Below are 20,242 nucleotides of genomic sequence, written 5' to 3'. Positions count from 1 at the left end.
GCTCCCTTAATCAAGGGTAGAGGCCGGAAAGACTGCGTTCCTTCCACCATAACGGCTTGCTGAGAAACCCTATTACCATTACTAAGGCAGGAAGAAAGTGTGCAAGGAGGATGGAGCCCTCTAATGGGGGTTGCCCTGGCCTCCAGAGACGCGGTGGGTGGGGAGGGCCTCAGGCCCAGGAAACAGGCTCCCATCTTGTTTTTCAAGAAGCTGCCGCCTAGAGCTTCTACCCCTAAGCTCAGGCCACGGCGCCAGGCCCTGCTGGCCCTGGCACTGGCTGGCAGGCCTCCTGGCCCAGAGCTGACCCATGTCCTTTCCACCCTCCTCCCTGGCATCTCCACAACCTGCTGTCCTTTCCTTAGATATCCAACTGTCTTAGATATCCAGTACCCAGGGGTCATCTCATACCCATTTGCCTATTTCATCCTCTGACAACCTCCAACTTCTGGACAAAGTGACGGAAGTACAAAGACTGGGTTCGGCCGGTAGACCTGCACCCAAGCTAGGGGAAGCAGAGGCCCATCTCTACCCTGCATGGCTACCCAGCGAGACCTCGTGGTCCCTGAGTCTCTGAGGGGTATGGCTCTGTTGCTCTGATGAGAGAGGACAAGGATCTTCAGTCTCTTCAAGGGCAAGGAGTAAAGACAGGACAGAACAGAAGCTGGCCTTCAAGACAGAGGGCTGCAATCCTCCTACCAAGCTGCGTGACCTTGAAGGTGAAGTCGCTCAGTCGTGTCCGACTCTTTGTGACCCCGTGGACTGTAGCCTATCAGGCTTCTCCATCCATGGGATTCTCCAGGCAAGAATACTAGAGTGGGTTACCATTTCCTTCTCCAGGGGATCTTCCCGACCCAGGGATCGAACCCAGGTCTCCTGCATTGGAGGCAGATGCTTTAACCTCTGAGCCACCAGTGTCCTTGGGCGAGTCCTTTCCCCTCTCTGGGCCTCAAGTAGAGATAATAATCACACCCACAGGGCCTTGGCCAAAAGCTAGGAGATCTGTTAGGTTAGAGTTGGTGCCCAACATGGTGGGGATTTTGAGGATGGCCGGTGCCAGGCAGGGTTCCCCTTGGGGGTCTGAGAGCCTGGGGCAAAGGCAGCCTGTAGGGCTGCCTCCTCCTTGACTGACCCCTCCTCCCCCAGAAACAGCTCCGTCTCTTTCTGGGTTTCTAGGTGACTTGGCTGGCCCCTCTGGATGAGTTCTACTTTAAACCTGCTGCTGCTACTGCCTCTGTATTGGGGGGGCTCCCACAGGGGCCCCCAGGCAGGAGCCCCCCCAGCCAAGCCCTGCGGGAGGGGCTGCAGCCCCACCCTTCTCAGTGCCCATGCGCCTTCCAGCTCAGGTCCCTGGCACGCTGCAGATTTCAGGGCACCTGCTGTGGGCCAGGCGTGGCAGAGCCCCTCCTCAACCCTCCTAGTTCATGGACACCCAGGAGGCTTCTGACCCCTCCAAGCAAAACGACCAGCTGTCCCCTTCTCAGTTTGCAGTCGGGAGCCCCACAGGGACAGGTTCCAGGCTGAGCTGGGGCGGGGTGGGGGGAGTGGGTTCTGCGGAACAAGAAGGGCGCTGTTCCAGGGCTCGCTCTACAAAGCCAGGGTGCTTGGGTCCTCAAAGGAGGCGGCAGGCGCCGGGCCTCCCCGGGCTAGGGACGGGGGAGGGCGCCTGCGGCGGGAGACCCATTAGCTTGCTAATTGCTCTCAGGGAGGGGGGCCGAGCTGCTGCTGGAAGGGGTGAGGCGATGTGAGGGCAGAGGCGGGGGTGGGAGTGGCTTTTCCAGCACTCAGCTAAATGCTGCAGGAGTGGGGTGGAAGGCAGGTCTCTTCTCCCTCAGGCCCAAGTATTGCTCTCTGGTAATACCCCCGCCCCTGCTCCTCAGAAACAGTGGGCTAACCCCAGGGCCGGTCTTCAGCAGCGCCCTCTACACCCAGTCCACCTAGCTGCACCCCGATCCCTAAGCACCCTCCCTCCACCCCGAACCTGTTCAGCTGAGTTCCCCCAGCGAAGCGCCTCAGTCTAGGCGCGCCCCGGGTCCCATCCCTCCTCTGGCTGCAGTCGCCGCCCCGGCCGCCAGGGGGAGCCGACGCGAGGCGGGCCGGCCGGACGCTGTGGGAGGGGGCGGTCCCGCTGCGGCCCCGCCCCCGCCCCGCCCCGGCCGGGCCCCGCCGATTCTCTGGTCTGTCCGGGACAGACTGGCTGGCGGGCGGGCGCAGACGCCGCCGGGCCGGAGCGGGCCGTGCGGGAGCGCGCGGAGGGAACAGCGGCGCCGTCGGGTCCCCGTCGGGGCTCCGTGGGTCCCCGACCCGCCCCCGGCCCGGCTATGGCGGGCGCCAGGCCCGGCGTCCACGCGCTGCAGCTAGAGCCGCCCACCGTCGTGGAGACCCTGCGGCGCGGGAGTAAGTTCATCAAATGGGACGAGGTGAGTGCAGGGGCTCCCTGCTCCGCCCAGATCCGGGGACTCCGTCACTCCTGCTCCGCCAGACGCCGGGGACCCCCGGCCCAGACTGGCCTGATCACCGCGCCACCCCCATCCCAGCCTGGCTGCGCTCCGGAAACTTGAGTCCCCAATCGTCCCCGTAAGGAAGACTTTGTCCCCCACCCGCCAGTCCAGCCCCTCATCTGCGGAAAATTTGACATTTATTCCTTGGCTCGGAGATTTCGAACCCCAATAAATCCTAGCCCCTGCTTTTTTACTCGTCCTTCTCACTTCTCCCTGCCCGTCTAATTTTCGTTCCTCCAACCCTGGCCTGGTCACCAGACCCCTGCCCGGCACTGGACGGTCTGGCTCAAGAACCATGGCCCCCACTCTGGCTTAGCGTATCCCCATTCTGACTGGGTGCCTCTGGGACCCTGCTCTTCCTCGTACCCTATTTTGAACATTCTTCTCCATTCATCACTTTTTCACCCTGTTCTGGCTGGCACCCCTTTGCCTTGCTTCTAGATCCCAGCCCAGCTCCCCGCTCTGGTGGGAGTACCAAGTCACCCCACATGGAGACTTTGCCCCCCAAGTTCCTCCACGTCGGGGGAACTTTGCTCACCACTCCTTAGCACTGGGACTTTGAACCCCAATAAATCCTGGCCCCCTTTTATCTGACCTGCCTCTGCTGCATCCCCGAGGCCCCGCTCCCACCTGCGGCTCGGCGACGGGTCCTGCCCCTCACGCTCGTTTCCACAGCGCCCCTTCCCCTGCCCCCTGGGCCCCTCCTCGCCGGCCTGAGCTTCCTAGCTGCTCCTTCCCAGCCAGGCCGGAGGCCTGGAAGACTCCCGGCTCCTTTCCGGCTGGGTGGGGCGGGTAGGCGTGAGAGCTAGGGGAGGGGCTGGGGGCGTGGCCCGAGGTAACAGGTGTGCCCTAGAGGGTCTCCCGGCGCCCCTGGGACTAGGGCAGACCCCTCCCCCCAGGCCAGCTTGAAGGGAAAAGTTTCTCCTTTTCCTTCCAGTGTGATAAACCCAAATAAGGAAGTGGGAACAGGGAGAGGGCCCTGGGGGTGGGGTGGGGGTTGCTGACAAGGACTTGGGGCCTGAGAGGCTGGGGTTCCGGCTGCCTTTGAAGACCGGGCCCCTGAGGAGGGTTAGAGGGAGGCCCTGGAGGCAGTGCCCACAGAACTAGCCCCTCTTCACACTACTGGGGGCCCCTGAGCCCCAGGGCAGGGTTGGTAATCCCAGAGAAGGGCTGAGGGTAGGTGTCAGCCCAGTGAGGTGGGGAGGCCCAAGCACCCCAAAAGTTCCCAAGCTGCCGTCCCCTCTGCCTCCAGCTCAGTCTCCCATCTTTCCTAAGCAAAGCCTGAGATGGGCGGGGCTAGTGCAGTCCCCATCCTCCTGCAGATGGAAACTGAGTCTGGAGAACAGAGACTGATCCCAGGCCCCACGGTGGGGTGGCGGCTGAGGCCAGCAGCTGGGAGTCTGGCAGAGGTCCTGGTTCCCTGCTTCCCAAACGTTGGGACTCGAGAGCCATACTTGTTATTGTTGTTCAATTGCTCAGTTCAACAAGAACCCTCCATGGACTGAAGCCTGCCAGGCAAGGGATTTCCGAGGCAGGAATACTGGAGTGCATTGCTCTTTCCTCCTCCAGGGGATCTTCCCGATCCAGGGATTGAACCCGCATTCCCTGCATTAGCAGGTGGATTCTTTACCGCTGAGCCACCAGAAAAGCCTCTGGAACCACGCTAGTAGTGTTAGTCGCTCAGTCATGCCCGACTCTTTGTGAGCCCATGGACTGTAGCCCACCAGGCTCATCTGTCCATGGAATTCTCCAGGCAAGAATACTGGCGTGGGTTGCTGTTTCCTCCTCCAGGAGATCTTCCGGACCCAGGGATTGCACCTGGGTCTCCTGCATTTCAGGCAGATTCTTTACAGTCTGGTCTACCAGGGAAGCCCTGGAGCCATACTGCCTGCGTGCACATCTTGGCTCCTTTTCTTGACCTTAGGAAAGCTGCATAGTCTTTCTGTGGCTCAGTCTTCTCAAATGTAAAATGGGAAGAACAGTAGCACAGACCTCATAGGATGTTTAGAGAACTAAGTGAGCTCCTAGATAGTGGGTGCTTAGACCTATACCTGGCAAGCAGAAGGGAGGGTGAGCTGTTGTACTGACCACCAGTGAGCAGTAACTTGGGAGTGGCACCAGGGTGAGGCAGGGTCTTCTGTTGGCCTGGGGGAAGAGAGTTCTGGGCTTCCCTTGCGGCTCAGTGGTAAAGAATCCACTTGCCAGTGCCTGCTAATGCAGGAGATGCGAGTTTGATCCCTGGGTCAGGAAGATCTCCTGGAGAAGGAAATGGCAACCCACTCCAGCATTCTGGGCTGGAAAATCCCACGGACAGAGGAGCCTGACAGGCTACAATTCAAGGGGTTGCAAAGACTTGGACACCACTGAGCAACTAAACAGCCACAGGAGAGTTCTGCCTGTGGCCACTTGGTCACTTGGGCCCTGGCTGAGTCTGAGCTGCTGATGACACCACCCCGTCCCCACCGCTGCTGGTCCTGAGTCACACAGGGTGGCTCTTCTCGGAAATGGAGCCAGTGCACCCTTTTGCTGCCCTTCCACCAGGCTGTTTGAGTGAGGGCTGAATTCACTGTCTGGGCCTGAGGGCAGGATGAGTACCTGTCCAAGGGGACTTAGTCTGTGCTGTAAGATGGGTGGGGTGAGCCTCGAAGCTGTGGGACTCCAGTGGGGTGCAGAGCGGGGGGGTAACAGACTTTGAGGCCGATGTAAGGGGTGGCTGGCTGTCCTGGGGACCTGAATGAGGGACACAGAGGACCGTGAGGGTCAGTTCCAAACCCTCTTCTTTCATTCCATAAATATTCCCAAGGGGGCTGTGGGGGCTTCAGCCACCAGGGACCTCTCAGACCTTATGAGGAAACAGCCCAGGGTTGGGGTCTGGGGAGGCCTCTCCAAGGAGGCAGATCAGATTTCATGGGTAGAGAAAGAAAGGAAGATATCCCTGCACGGGAACAATGATGCAAAACCTGGGGATGGGGAATAGATAGTGGTCCATGTGACAGAGTCTTAGAGCAAGAAGGAGGTGGGGCTGGGAGGGGCCTAGGAGCTCAGCTTTGTCCTGAGGACTGAAAGGAGCCACTAAGGACCTGTGGCCTGGCTGAGCCGTCATCTTCACTCACTAGCAGAAAGATTGGAGTGGATGGGCCCGGGGTTCCAGGGCCCAGACCTGGGCAGCAGCCCTCACTCCCTGACCCCTGCCATCCTTCTCGTCCCCAGGAGGCCTCCAGTCGGAACCTGGTAACCCTGCGAGTGGACTCCAATGGCTTCTTCCTGTACTGGACGGGACCCAACATGGTGAGGGTGGCGCTGGCACAGCTTTCTTGGGTCTAGGGCCCCCTACCCCATACCCCCCGAAACCATTCCCTGACCCTACCCTTGGGGGTGGGGCCCCACTGCTGCCTGACCTCTCCCACAATTCCCTGGACAGGAAGTGCTACGGGTGGGGGCTAAGACTGGGGCTACAGCAGGGGGTGAGCACTCCCTGGCCCCGGTGGGGAGCTTGGAGGCTTCCAGCTCTCACCCTGGAGCCTCTCAGACCCACCGTGGCATCTGGTTTCCCCAGGAGGTGGACACACTCGACATCAGTTCCATCAGGGACACCAGGACGGGCCGTTATGCCCGCCTGCCCAAGGTGAGTGATGGGGCCCCAGGTTATGGATGGGAGTGAGGTAATGGGGGAAGGGGACAGCCCTCTTCACCCTTGGCTCTCATCTACACAGGACCCCAAGATCCGGGAGGTGTTGGGCTTTGGGGGCCCTGATGCCCGGTTGGAGGAGAAGCTGATGACAGTGGTGGCCGGGCCAGACCCGGTGAATACAACATTCTTGAACTTCATGGCCGTGCAGGATGATACAGCCAAGGTGGGCTGGGATCGATGGCTGGGCCTGGGGGAGCTACTGCCTCACTTGCTGAGTCAGCCATCACTTAGTAGGCACCTGCTGTGTACTAGGCTGTTCTCTGCCCCTTTTTCTGATCATCCTCTGACAAAACGGTTTATAAGCATTTCCTGTGTATCAGACAGTGGCTGAGCCAGCCCCTCTGTCCCCCACTCACGCCCTGCCCCTGGATCCTGACCCCTCAGGTCTGGTCCGAGGAGCTCTTCAAGTTGGCTATGAACATCCTGGCTCAGAACGCCTCCCGGAACACCTTCTTGCGCAAAGCGTGAGCCTTGGGCCTGCCCTGGGGAAGCGCGGGGCAGGAGTGCGTGGTGGGGGGTTCAGGAGGCTGTTGTCCCAGGGCGTGACCCTGCCACCTGTCTCCCCAGATACACGAAGCTGAAGCTGCAGGTAAACCAGGATGGACGGATTCCAGTCAAGAAGTGAGCACCCCTTTCCCTCCTCAGCACCTCCTCTGCTGTTCTGACCTTGGTGACCTTTGCCCCACTGACCCTAACCCTTCCCATCTGCTCAGCATCCTGAAGATGTTCTCAGCAGACAAGAAGCGAGTAGAAACTGCACTGGAATCCTGTGGCCTCAATTTCAACCGAGTGAGGGGCCTGGGGACAGGGGTTGGGCGGGTATCACAATGGGTGCCTGCCCTTTCAGGGCCGGCTGACCCTGGGTTCTGACTCTCCACTCCTGGCCCCTAGAGCGAGTCCATCCGGCCCGACGAGTTTTCCTTGGAAATCTTTGAGCGGTTCCTGAACAAACTGTGTCTGCGGCCAGACATTGACAAGATCCTGCTGGAGATGTGAGCAAGGCCGACCTGCCCACCGGCCCCCGTGTACTGCGTCTGGCCTCTGCCGGCAGCGGCATTCCTTCCAGTCCCGGGAGGGGAGGCAGACCTCTTGGGGGTCTCTGTGTGCTGGGCTGTAGCTGTGCTCAGGGTTGCCTGGGGCTCTTATGTGGACAGTTCTGTGCTGACCCTTCTTGACCAAGGATGCTCCTGAGACAGCAGGAGGTCCCCCGCGCTGGGGACCAGAATGCATTGGCTCAGATGTGTTGTGGATGACGCTGGACCTGAGGTTGGACTCAGGAGCTGCAGGCAGGCATGGTGTGGTGGGCCAAGCCCTTGGTGGCTTCCAAAGCCCTTACTGATACCAGCATCGGCACCAAGTGGTTAGGAGAGTGGATGGGGAAACTGAGGCCCAGGGGGGCTGAGACTGGCCCCCGTCCCCATCAGAAGGTTCTGGAACTAGGCACCGACCTTCTGACTCCTCCCCCAGGGAGGGTTTGAAGCAGGGGCTGGTGAGGCTGCAGCCTAAGCCAGCATCTCACCCCCTCCAGAGGTGCCAAGGGCAAACCTTATCTGACGCTGGAGCAGCTCATGGATTTCATTAACCAGAAGCAGCGGGACCCGCGGCTCAACGAAGTGCTGTACCCACCTCTGCGGCCCTCCCAGGCCCGACTGCTCATCGAGAAGTACGAACCCAACAAGCAGTTCCTGGAGCGAGGTGAGCCAGCGTGGGAACTGGGGGCAAGGCGGGAGGGCCCCCACTGACCCTGCTGACCCTACCCTGTCCCCCAGACCAGATGTCCATGGAGGGCTTCAGCCGCTACCTGGGAGGTGAGGAGAATGGCATTCTGCCGCTTGAGGCCTTGGATCTGAGCACAGACATGACCCAGCCGCTCAGCGCCTACTTCATCAATTCCTCGCACAACACCTATCTCACGGGTGAGCGTGCCCATCCTAGCGTGACCTCTGCCCTCTGGTCCTCAGACTGCCTCCCTCCCTTTGGGGTGGCCCATGCTGGGGAAGCAAGCCAGAAATAGCAAGCCTGTCCTGGGGAGCGGGCTTCTGTGCATGGGTTTCCCCGGAGGTCCAGGAGGCTTCCCCAGGGGAAGGGCTGAGGCCTGCACCTGCCCTGTGAAGGACAGCCTGTGTATATTGGAGGGGTGGCGGGGCTGGAGCTGGGGCCACCTGGTGCTCTTAAGCTGAAAGGAGGCCAGGAGGCGGGGTGGGGCGGGTGGGGCGTGGTGGGGCAGGTATCCAGAGAGGGACCCTGGAGGCGCAGAAAGAATGGAAGGAATTTGTACTGATCCTGAGTGAATGGGAAGGCTTCTTGCAAGGTGTTGAGCAGGGAGAGGTGATGTGACCTGGTATGTTTTTAGAAGGATGACGCCCGGTGCTCCACAGAGATTGGATGGGAGGCGGGGAGGAGCCTGCTGTCCCCAGGAGGAGGTGACAGAGGCTGTTCCAGGGCAGCCACCGTGGAGGGAAGAAAGGGAAGCGGGGGGCCGTGGGGGTGCTGGGGACAACCCCCAGTTCAGGCCGGTGGGATGGGGGCTGATGGGAGTTCATCTGAGAGAGGGTGAGACCTGGAGGTAGAGGGCCCGCCTGTCCGCCAGTGCCGACGGATGCTGACTCTGCCTGGCTTTGGGGCTTTGGGGAGAGGTGATGCTGGTTCCACAGTGAATCAAGGAGTGATCAGCAGCTGCCCAGACAAAGAGAGCCCAGGCTAGGCCACCACCGGGGCTCTGTGTCCCCGGCACGGCCCCACCCAGCTCAGCGCAGGCCTGGGGAGGAGGATGAGGAGCCAGGCTGGCTGGGCACTGGTGGTGATGGAGCCTGGCCCCCAGCGGGGCAGCTGGCCGGAACCTCGTCGGTGGAGATGTACCGGCAGGCGCTGTTGTGGGGCTGCCGCTGTGTGGAGCTGGACGTGTGGAAGGGGCGGCCGCCCGAGGAGGAGCCGTTCATCACGCACGGCTTCACCATGACCACGGAGGTGCCGCTGAGAGACGTGCTTGAGGCCATCGCGGAGACCGCCTTCAAGACTTCGCCCTACCCCGTCATCCTCTCCTTTGAGAACCACGTGGACTCGTGAGTGGGGCCCCAATCCCAGCCGGGGGGAGTCCCTGTTGACCCAGGGACAGCCACTCACCATGACACTGTTGGATTGCTCCTATGACCTTTGACCCTGGGAGAGAGTGACCCTTTTGGTCATCTTGCCAGCCTCTGATCCACTCTGGGGATTTCAGCTTCACCCCAGGAACCTCTGACCTCTGACCTTGGCCCCACAGGGCGAAACAGCAGGCCAAGATGGCTGAGTACTGCCGCTCCATCTTTGGGGACGCTCTGCTCATCGACCCCCTGGACAAGTACCCGGTATGGGGCTCAGAGCTGGGGCAGGGCGTGGGGGTTAGGGCACCCAGCAGACGCTGACCTGTCCATGCCCACCAGCTGGCCCCAGGCGTCCCCCTGCCCAGCCCCCAGGACCTGATGGGCCGCATCCTGGTGAAGAACAAGAAGCGGCACCGACTCGGCAGCGGCGTCCCCGACAGCTCCGTGCGCAAGCGGCCACTGGAGCAGAGCAACTCGGCCCTGAGCGAGAGCTCCGCCACCACCGAGCCCTCCTCGCCCCAGCTTGGTGAGATCCTGGCCTGACCTCCTACCCCAGTCCCGACTCTAAGCCCCCACTTCTCTGAGCCCAGCCCTCCCTGGAGATGCGCCTTCTGGGCCCAACCTGACCTCCCCCCTCTCTGAGCCACTCGTCGCCTGGGATGTGGTTCCATCCACCTCCTGACCCTTCAGTCTCAGCCTCCAGCTAGCACCTCACAGAGGTGTTCCCCCTCGACCAGGTTGTGACTCAGACCTCTGACCTCAGTGAACCATCTCTCTCCTGAGACCCCTTCTGAGTGTACCCTCCCAGTGGGTCCTATTTCAGCTCACCCTGACCTCGCACTTTATTGAGGCCCCTCTTCCATCTGACCCCTGACTGCTCACCTCCCTAAGCCCCTTCATGGGGTGTAGCCCTAACTGACCCTTGACTTGGAACCCCTCCTTGTCATCCTTCCCCCTAACTGTCAGGACTGTTGTATCCCAGTTCTCAGCCTTCTGAGCCACCCTACCTATCTTCCTGAGTTACATCTCCCCAGAGTTATATTTGCACCCTGACCTTTGACCTTTGACTCCTCTACACTACCACTGGGTTTGATCCCATTCAATTCCTGACCTCCCCCTCTCCTCAGCGACACTGCGCTGAGAGTACCCCTGGACTCCATGAGGCAGCTCTGCACCCCCCGGGCCCAACCCTTCCTGGCTCCTGAGCAATTGTGTGCCCTGACCCCTGACCCCATGGCCTTGTCCTCTGCAGGGTCCCCCAGCTCTGACAGCTGCCCAGGCCTGAGCAATGGGGAGGAGGTGGGCCTCGAGAAGCCCAGCCTGGAGCCTCGGAAGTCTCTGGGGGAGGAGGGTTTGCAGCGGGGCCCTGATGTTCTTGGACCTGCCTACCGGGAGGATGAGGAAGAGGACGAGGAAGAGGAGGAACAAACGGACCCCAAAAAGCCGACCACGGATGAGGTCAGGCCTGCGAGCGGGATGAGGGGGCAGTGGCATGCCTTCACTTCCCAAGTGGGCTGAGCCCTGACTGTGCCAGGCACAGCCCTGAGCGCTGGGTCCACCTGCCCTCCCAGAGTTCACACAGAGGGGGTGTGTGTGGAGTTGGGGAGGGTCTTAGGTAAACAGGTATGGAAACAAGTGTGAAATTGTGTTTGGGATATGGGCTGGGAGGGGTGAGTTAGGGTGTAGAACCGGGGTGAGGAGTGGGGAGTCGGACCTCGGCGAGGACGTTGGGTGAGCAGACTGAGGAAGGGGGGCTGTGCACAGGCCTTGTGGCAGGGCCAGAGAGTGTGGAGGAGGGAGGGGCACTGAGTTCTGGGGAAGGGAGGTGACAGGAAAGGTCAGCGCTGAGACTGGGTTTGGGAGGGGCCTGGAGTGGGGACGGATGTGGGCAGAGGTGAGTGAGCTCAGGACACAAGGCTTGGAGAATCTTGTGAGTACCCAGGAAGAGGTGGCAAGGCGGTGGCTGGAAATGAGAGTGGGGGTGGGAATTTGGGGGCTCACCCTCATGTGAATAATTGAACCCCTGAGGTTGGCTGAGGAGTTCCAGCTTCCAAGGATCAGGGGGCAGGAGGCAGACTGGGAAGGTGGGGTCCAGGGCCCGGTCAGCAAGGCCCAGAGAGAAGGTTGTGGGGCGCATGGGACCATGACGGACAGGCTGTGGCCGGGCTGGGAAGAGGGTCAGCGCCTCCTCTGTGGTGCGGGGGCAGGTGAGGGAGCTTCCAACTCCCGGCTGGGGGGCACGGAACCGCTGACCCTGCGATTGGGGGCCCCAGGGCACCGCCAGCAGTGAGGTCAACGCCACTGAGGAAATGTCCACACTCGTCAACTATATCGAGCCTGTCAAGTTCAAGTCCTTCGAGGCTGCTCGAAGTGAGTGGGGTGAGAGGTGGGGGAAGGGGAGGCAGTCGGGCTCTGCCAGGCCTGATCCCCTCCCACCTCCACCCCCCAGAGAGGAACAAGTGCTTCGAGATGTCGTCCTTCGTGGAGACCAAGGCCATGGAGCAACTGACCAAGAGCCCCATGGAGTTTGTGGAGTATCCTTCCGCACTGGCAGTCTGGCAGGCCAGGGTGGGGCTGCTCACTGGGAGGCAGGCTCGGGTGGTTCTACCACTCCTGACTCTCAAGCACCCCTGTCTAGGTTGGGAGTGGGCCTGGGAGACTGCCCAGGGCCTAGGCTGAGAAGTGGGGGACTGCGGGACAGCTTGAGCTAAGGCCGGGAGATGGGTTCACAGGAGCCGAGGATGGGCCTGGAGCACTGGGCTCGAGGCAGAACGCGGGGCCAGTACCTGCCTGTGGTCCCTGACTGTCAACCTCAGATACAACAAGCAGCAGCTCAGCCGCATCTACCCCAAGGGCACCCGCGTGGACTCGTCCAACTACATGCCCCAGCTCTTCTGGAACGTGGGCTGCCAGCTCGTTGCACTCAACTTTCAGACCCTGGGTGAGCGCTGCCCTGCCTTACCTTTGACCTCTGGCCCCCAGCCTCACTAACTTCTGCCCCCTGATCCTGTGAATCTTGACTTCAGGGACCTCTGACTCTATCTAATACCAGATCCCCAAATCCAACCAAGACCTCAGCTGACCCTAACCCCTGACCTTGGCTGATGCTAGACCTGGCCCCTTGTCCAGTATTCTTGGAATCTGGATCCTGGATGCCATCTGATCTGACCTGAATGACCCCTGGTTTCCCCACTGCACTGCATGGCAGTGTCCTTCCTGACCCCTGACCCTGTTCCACCTGCTGACCCTCGCCCTCCCCATGTTGCGCACCGCCCCCCCCAGATGTGCCAATGCAGCTCAACGCCGGCGTGTTTGAGTACAACGGGCGTAGCGGCTACCTACTCAAGCCTGAGTTCATGCGGCGGCCGGACAAGTCCTTTGACCCCTTCACCGAAGTCATAGTGGACGGCATCGTGGCCAATGCCGTGCGGGTCAAGGTGGGGCCGGGAAGGGCGCGAGCCAGGGTGTCCCGGGGGTGGGACTTTTGAGCAGCCTCCTCACCCTCCTGGCCCCCCAGGTGATCTCGGGGCAGTTCCTGTCCGACAGGAAGGTGGGCATCTACGTGGAGGTAGACATGTTCGGGCTTCCTGTTGACACGCGGCGCAAGTACCGCACACGGACCTCACAGGGGAACTCGTTCAACCCTGTGTGGGATGAGGAGCCATTCGACTTCCCCAAGGTGAGCCCCAGACCTGCTAGACTCCCTTGGGGGAACAGGAGCGCCATGTGGTCGGGGTCAGAGGCAGGGGTGCCGAGGCTAGGGGTGTCACCCCAGACCTGCCGGGCTCTCTTGGTGGGGGAACAGGAGTGCCACATGGTCGGGGGTCAGAGGCAGCGGTGCCGAGGCTAGGCCTGTCACCCCAGGTCCTGCCTGTCCCCGCGTCAGGCTGGAGCTCCCTGCCCTCTGTGGGGTCAGGGTGGGGGGACAGGAAGCTGAAACGGCAGGAGGTCCCGTAGCCCCCTGGGGGCACAGCCCACCCCCTCTCCCAGGCAGGAGGGACTTGCTGCAAGCTCACCCCAGCTGCTCCCTGCCTCCCAGATGGATGGGCCTGCCGAGGATGCGGCCTCAGTCTCAGATGCATGGCTTGGTCTAGTTGCTAAGCCGGCAGTGACCAGACCCGTCCTGCCATAATGATGCCTGGAGGGGTCTGTCTGCCTGTGTTCTGGACTCAGGGCTCTGGGGAACACTGGCCACCTCTGGCCCGGCTGCGGAGGTGCGGGTCCACCATTGGCTCAGTGGCGATGGTGACTGATGGTCTGTGGTTGGGTCATGTGGTCCAGGGGCCCACTCTGGGTGGCGGCCTTGCTGGCCATGGTCATCTGCGGCTCAGACCAGACTGGGCCCTCAGGTGGTGCTGCCCACACTGGCTTCGCTGCGCATCGCGGCCTTTGAGGAGGGGGGCAAGTTCGTGGGGCACCGGATCCTGCCTGTCTCTGCTATCCGCTCAGGTGAGACCATCTGGGCTCTGGGCAGTTAGGGGGGGCACAGTGTGTGGGGACCTGTGCTCAGCCCCCTTGCCCTCCCACCTTCCCAGGGTACCATTACATCTGCCTGCGGAATGAGGCCAACCAGCCGCTGTGCCTGCCAGCCCTGCTCATCTACACCGAGGCCTCCGACTACATCCCCGACGACCACCAGGGTGAGCCGCATGGGGCTGGGGCAGGGCAGGCCAGGCAGGGTGGGGACAAGGACACCACCAGGGCCTGGGACTGGCTGGGACTGGTGGCACCAGGTGGGTGGTAAACAGATCTGAGGGTGATTTTGTGGTCCCTGTGTGAGACCAGAGCTGGGGAGTGTGTGGGCCCTGGGGGTTCTGTCTGAGACCCTTGCCCTCTGCCCCTCCACCCCTAGACTATGCAGAGGCCCTGATCAACCCCATCAAGCATGTCAGCCTGATGGACCAGAGGGCCAAGCAGCTGGCTGCCCTCATTGGGGAGAGCGAGGTGAGCCAGGGCAGGTCAGGGGCAGGCACAGTGATGCCTGGAGGGGTCTGTCTGCCTGTGCTCTTGACAGGCAGGAGGGCAGCAAGGCTCAGGCTCACCTGGACCCTGGGGGTCAGGGTGGGGGAGTGGTCAGAGCTGACCCCTGGGCCCAGCCCTGGTGGAGAAGCATCCTGCAGCCTTCTCCGCTCTCCTCTGTCTATACCGCCCATGCCAGTCCCAGCTGGTGGTAGGACTCTTTTCCCTGAGGAGCCTGTTCCCTGCTTGCTGCTGCTGTCAGCTTCATGGGTTCACCCACACTGTCCCTCCAGCCCTGGGCTCTGCCTCCAGCGCCCTTCCACCACGCTGCACGGCTAGGGCTTCTGGGCTCTCGTTCAGGAGGCTCAGCTGCCTGGGGTTACTCGCCACATTTTAAGGAGGTGGAAATCCCTTCTGCTTAAGAAAGGCCTTCAGGACTGTCCAGGGCTAGAATCCTGGCTGCCGGCAGGCTCAAAGCCAGGGTGAGGAGTTCAGCCGCTTCACCAGGGCAGTTGGAAGCCCTAAAAGCTTTTCAAGCATGGTCCTGGGAGCCATGAGACGGGCCGTGGCTTCTGCGGGGAGGGGTCAGGAGCAGAGGCTGGCCACACATCTAGGCCCGGTCCCCTGGGGGCCTGCGGCAGCAGGGAAGAAAGCTGGCTGTCTGGAGTTATTAGCGGGAGAGACTAGTGCCCCCTCTGCGGTCACTTCCTTCGTTGATTTAATCAGGAGCTAAGCATCGAGGAAGATGAGCAGCTGTGGGCAAGGGTGGAGGGGGGACTCAGAGACAGGAGGGAACTTGGGGCTGGGCCAGGGCTTTCCAGAACAATCTAGAAGTTCCTAACCATATGCAGTGAGGCCTCACATCCTAGAGACATGACCTCACGTTCTCTTCCCCAGACCCCACGTGCCAAAGGGGGTTAGAAATGCATGTCTTGTTCTCATAGAGTTATTCTCACAGCCCCCACGTGACAGACGAGAGGAGTCCAGGGCCACAGGCTGAAGGAGGTTGTGAAGGATGGAAGGGTCTAGAGAGGGGGAGTTCCCTGGTGGTCCAGTGGTTAGGACTCTGCACTTGCACTGCCAAGGGCCTGGGTTCGATCCCTGGTTGGAGAACTAAGGTCCTCCACAAGCCTCACGGTGTGGCTCCCTCCCCCCAAAATATTTAAAAAAAATAAAAGAAGGGTCTGGAGAGAGTAGCATTTCTGGAAGGAGCATAGAGCATTCTACTTCCTCCACCTCACCCTTGCAGGCTCAGTCTGGCCCGGAGACGAGCCAGGAGACCCAGACTCAGCAGCTGGGGTGCCAGCTGAACCCACACCCGACGCCCAGCCCGCTGGACGCTTCCCCGCGCCGGCCCCCAGGCCCCGCCACCTCCCCGACCAGCTCCTCCATCAGCTCCTCCATCAGCAGCCCAGGTAAGGGGCGGCCTGGGGGTAGGTGGAGAGACGGGGATAGCTCTGCCCTTCTCCAGCTTCTCACAGCCAGCCCTGCCTGTGCTTTCCAGGTCAGCGCGATGATCTTATCGCCAGCATCCTCTCAGGTAGGGGGCGGGCCTGTCCTGGGGCAGGGCTACTTCTGCAGGGAACCGGTGCTCCGGCAGGGGTGGTCTGCCCCAGCCCAGCCCAGCCCAGCCTGCCTTTGCTGTCCACAGAGGTGGCCCCGGCCCCGCTGGACGAGCTCCGAGGCCACAAGGCCCTAGTGAAGCTCCGGAGCCGGCAAGAGCGAGACTTCCGGGAGCTGTACAAGAAACATCAGCGGAAGGCCGTTGCCCTCACGCGCCGGTTGCTCGACAACCTGGCCCAGGCCCGTGCGGGGAGCAGGTGCCGACAGCGGCCTGGCGTCCTGTGAGTATCCTGCCTGCCCATGTGCTTTGTGCGTGGATGTGAATGTGAATATGAATATGAGGGTTTCTGCACCAGGTGGACATAGACAGATGGCCCAGGGCTGCCCTTTTGACCCCCAGGAAGGAGGTTTGCTGCAAGGAAGACAGAGGACTCTGGGTCCCACCCTCTTTGCAACCCCGTGGACTATGCAGTCCATGGAATTCTCCAGGCCAGAATACTGGAGTGGGTAGCCTTTCCCTTCTTCAGGGGATCTTCCCAACCCAGGGATCAAACCCAGGTCTCCCACATTGCAGGCGGATTCTTTACCAGCTGAGCCACAAAGGAAGTCCCTTTCCACCAGGAGGGATACCTTTTTTGAAGTCCTCATAAGAGCGTGTTTCCGGGGACTGTTGCCCAGATAGGCTCCTAACATTTGTGTGGAGCTGACAGGCCTCCTCCTTGGCATAACCAATCCCACCTCTCCGGGCTGGTATCTGTCACTGCCTGTGGGCATCTGCCCTGTCCCCCTGCCCTCCTGGCCCAGGTCCATGTGACAACCTGAGTATTACCCAGAGGGGTTCTCCCCACAGAAGCGGGGAGGACGAGAGGGCAGAAGAGGAAGAGGTTAGCAGGTATCAAGAGTTCCAGAAGAAACAGGTGCAGTGTCTGCTGGAGCTGAGGGAGGCCCAGGTGGACACAGAGGCGGATCGGAGGCTGGAGCACCTGCAGCAGGTGGGGGGGGTGGTGGCATGTGGTGGGGGGTGGGGGGAGCCTGCCTCTGGGACAGGCCTGTCACAGCCCGGGTCACCTGTCGGCCACCTGTGTCTGTAGGCTCAGCTGAAGCTCAGGGAGGTTGTCCTGGACGCTCACATGACTCAGTTGAAGAAACTGAAGGAGATAAACGAGAGGTGAAGGCCGGGGATCTCGTGGGCGGCGGGGTCAGGGGGTACTCCCTGGTGCCACGAGGTGGGCAGAGACACATGGACACACACAGATACACACACGCATGCGTGCACGGAGAGGGGCGTACTCCCTGGTGCCACGAGGTGGGCAAATGCGCACACGCACGCGCACACACACACACACACACGCACACCCCTGTCCTGCCATTGACCCTGCCTGTTCTCCCACTGGCTCCTCCAGGGAGAAGAAGGAGCTGCAGAAGATCCTGGACAGGAAACGCCACAACAGCATCTCAGAGGCCAAGACCAGGGAGAAACATAAGAAAGAGGCGTAAGGGCATCGGGGCTGGGAGCCAGTGGTGTGCTGGGCAGGCCGGGTGGGTACCTGGGCGCTGAGCCCATCCTCCTTGCCTCCCGTGCAGGGAACTGACAGAGATTAACCGTCGGCACATCACTGAGTCAGTCAACTCCATCCGTCGGGTGAGTGGAGCTCAGATGCCACCCTAGCCCACCCCTGTTCCTTCAGTCATCCCAAACCAGAATCTTGGGTGTCAACCTGGTGTTCCGTCACCCTAGAGGGACTTCTAGATCCTTTCTCTATGGGTCTGCTGTTAAGAGTCATCTCAGGACCCTGGTCACACAGCCCCGGGAACCTTCGCCTTCTTGTTCAGAAAGAGAGTCTGCCTAACTTCTCTGCCGCCAGAGCCCCGGGGCCCAGGCCCCTCCCTTAGAGACCCTTGTGTGAGCCCTTGTCCCCCACACACAGCTGGAGGAGGCCCAGAAGCAGCGGCAGGAACGCCTTGTGGCCGGACAGCAGCAGATCCTCCAACAGCTGGCGGAAGAGGAGCCCAAGGTGAGGCCGTGGGTGAGAGGCAGGCGGGCGGCAGGTGGGCAGAGCACTGCGTGGCCTATCTGACGCTGCTCCTCCTGCAGCTGCTGGCCCAGCTGGTCCAGGACTGTCAGGAGCAGCGGGAGAGGCTGCCCCAGGAGATCCGCTGGAGCCTGCTGGGCGAGACACAGGAGGGACTGGGGGACGGGCATCTGGTCGCCTGTGCCAGCAACGGTCACGCGCCTGGGAGCAGCGGGCACCTGCCCGGCGCTGACTCAGAGAGCCAGGAGGAGACTACAAAGCTCTGAACTGGCTGAGCAAGAGGTGGCCACCAGGCCAAGGTGGGCGCTGGGAGGAGGGCAGGAAGCTAAGACACTAAATATGCTCTTTTTTTTTTTTTTTTTTTAAACTTTTTATCTTTAGAAATTTTATTTTTTTAAACCAGGGCAAGCACCCCACACTAACTCCCTCCTTTTACCCCCCTGGGGTCCCATTAGTTTCCAGCCCCTCCTTCCTGCCCTCAGTCCTAGGGAAGGTGCTGGGTGGGTCACACTGGGCCAGAAGGGCCTCACCCCCATGACACCCACACCCTAGAGTGGGAGTTGTCTCCCTCACTTCCCCAGGGAACAGTGGGTGGAGCCTTTGAGCTCCGGGAAGTCACATTCTTTCTCTTTCCTTTGGGGATTTTTTTTTTTTATGTGAATAAACGTGGATTTCAGGGACCCTGTGTGCAGCGTGGTTTGGGGCAGTACTGGAGAGGATTCTGGGCCCTAGATCTGGTTCTTCTTTTTCTGGAGCCTCAGTTTTCTCATCTATAAAATGGGCTTGTGGGCATTGTGGGTCAGGCCCCCAAAAAAGGGGTTTTGAGACCTCCTTGCCCAGGAACTGCCTGGAGGTCTTGCCAGTGACCTGACATCAGAGGCCCTCCGGCCTCCCCCAGGCTCTCTCTCCTCTCTGCGCTCTGTCCTGGGTTCTCACTCTGCTTCCCCCGCCCCTTACTCTGGTTACTTTTCTCTCTCCTAGGCTCTTCTTGTCTTCCCTTCATAGAGGCTCAGGCCTCTGCTTCAGGAAGCCTCCCCTGCCCCCTCTTCCTGTAGCCTGATATGACCCAGGCACCCAGCATCTTCCGCCGAGGCTGCTCTTTGCCACACAGGCAGTTGGTTCCGTTATCAGGGGATAGACCTGCTGGGGTGCAGGTGGGCAGCTCAAACCCTGCCCAACCTCAGGGCACCTGGGCTCTCAGCGATGGGCAGGGAGCAGATGGGCCTGGAAGTGACCCTTGGGAAAAGGGGTGCTGACGGTCACAGCGTGTGCAGGGGAGACGCAGCATCCCCCTCCTCCCTGTGAGGGAGATGTTATGCCTGTTTTGCAGATGAGGAAACTGAGGTCACATCTAAGTCAAGACATCCAGGCAGGGGGGGCATGGACCCTCTAGGGCAGACTGTCTTCGGCCAGCCTGGAGGACCTACTCCACGCCTCCCCCTCCTGCCCTGGGACAGTGTGGAGTGGCAGAGACCCCGCAGTGAGGGTGCGGCTGGGTTCTACAGCAGGGTCAGGCTGGCACTTCTTCAAGGCCTCTCCCAGCTTCCTGGCGCTTCCCGGGCTGACTGCCTGCCTCCTCCGGAGGAAGGCAGCCTCTTATCTGGGCTTATCTCCTGCCAATTGAGTGTTTTCTTTCTTTGTTTTTGCTGCAGCCTCAGGCAAACAGATAGGGTGGGGAGGCCAGAGAACAGGGCTTCCAAAGCAAGGCCTTCCCAGAGCCGGGGACTTCTGCCTTGGGCCCCACTCCCAGTGCCCAGGTCTTCCCTGTTTCTGCAGTCAGGCCTTGTCCTAGCTCCACATCTGCCCCATCTAGGCCCTTCAGCAGGCAACTCCCATCTTCCTGACTTCACACGTAAAACACTCAAAGACCAGGCTAAACTCCAAACTCCTGGGTATGACATTCCAACTCTTGAAAAGCCGGCCTCTGCCGCTCCGCCATCCTTCCATGGGTCTGCTATTTCTTCTACTGGAAATGACAGCACTCTCCCTCATGTCTTCAAGTCCCAGGTCTAGCTTACCTCCTCCCTGAAGCCCTCCCTGACTTTCCTCTGCTGGAGGGAGCCGCCTTCACCCTGGTTCCAGGCCCCTGTTAGAGCACTGGGCTGGCGTTCACTCCTCACTGAGAGGCTGCCTCTCCTTCGCCCGGAAGCTAGGAATAACAGGGGCTGTGGCGCAATCCAGGTCTGTGTACCTAGTATAAAGCGCAGGCTAGTCTGTAGGGGGCGCCAATAAACCTTTCTGGAATTGAGCTCTCAGCTCGGCTCCCAGGGCCTGGTGAAGCTTCTCTGGTTCCCTAGCGATCCCTCTACTCACAGCCCTGGGCCGAGCCTTCCGTCCCCTCCCCCGCTCAATGTGTCCTGCCAGTTCCCTGAGGAGCGCTGGCCCTAGGCCGGCCACACAGTAGCTGCTCAAAAG

At 60.9% G+C, this 20,242-nt stretch overlaps 1 protein-coding gene across 4 annotated transcripts; it reads left to right on the top strand.

The window, feature by feature from the left end:
* The first annotated feature begins 2,178 nt into the window (after window positions 1–2,178).
* On the top strand, window positions 2,179–18,507 carry PLCB3 (phospholipase C beta 3). Of its 4 annotated transcripts, none has more exons than XM_086384366.1 (31): window positions 2,179–2,417; window positions 5,709–5,786; window positions 6,055–6,123; window positions 6,212–6,352; window positions 6,574–6,653; window positions 6,757–6,810; window positions 6,903–6,978; window positions 7,081–7,181; window positions 7,718–7,884; window positions 7,964–8,105; window positions 9,011–9,251; window positions 9,452–9,536; window positions 9,612–9,798; window positions 10,525–10,730; window positions 11,546–11,642; window positions 11,722–11,806; window positions 12,089–12,213; window positions 12,555–12,709; window positions 12,790–12,951; window positions 13,622–13,721; window positions 13,808–13,912; window positions 14,125–14,216; window positions 15,481–15,646; window positions 15,736–15,771; window positions 15,883–16,075; window positions 16,645–16,786; window positions 16,886–16,962; window positions 17,198–17,287; window positions 17,379–17,436; window positions 17,723–17,809; window positions 17,890–18,507. In XM_086384366.1, exons 10-31 carry the CDS (start codon window positions 7,964–7,966, stop codon window positions 18,091–18,093), a joined length of 2,835 nt encoding a protein of 944 aa, XP_086240492.1. In that variant the 5' UTR covers window positions 2,179–2,417; window positions 5,709–5,786; window positions 6,055–6,123; window positions 6,212–6,352; window positions 6,574–6,653; window positions 6,757–6,810; window positions 6,903–6,978; window positions 7,081–7,181; window positions 7,718–7,884; the 3' UTR covers window positions 18,094–18,507. The 4 variants fall into 4 exon arrangements, 3 of the variants coding, with proteins under 3 accessions (XP_086240492.1, XP_086240491.1, XP_086240490.1); XM_086384365.1 differs by having other exon boundaries at window positions 7,959–8,105; window positions 16,648–16,786; XM_086384364.1 differs by having other exon boundaries at window positions 7,959–8,105.
* Window positions 18,508–20,242: the final 1,735 nt, after the last annotated feature.

This window comes from Bos grunniens, chromosome 29 (genome assembly GCF_055505025.1).
Source record: "Bos grunniens cultivar Pamir isolate PY7600 chromosome 29, Bosgru_T2T1.0, whole genome shotgun sequence".
Lineage (NCBI taxonomy): Eukaryota > Metazoa > Chordata > Mammalia > Artiodactyla > Bovidae > Bos > Bos grunniens.
Note: the sequence above shows the minus strand (reverse complement) of the source record. Positions and strands in the feature narration are given on the sequence as shown.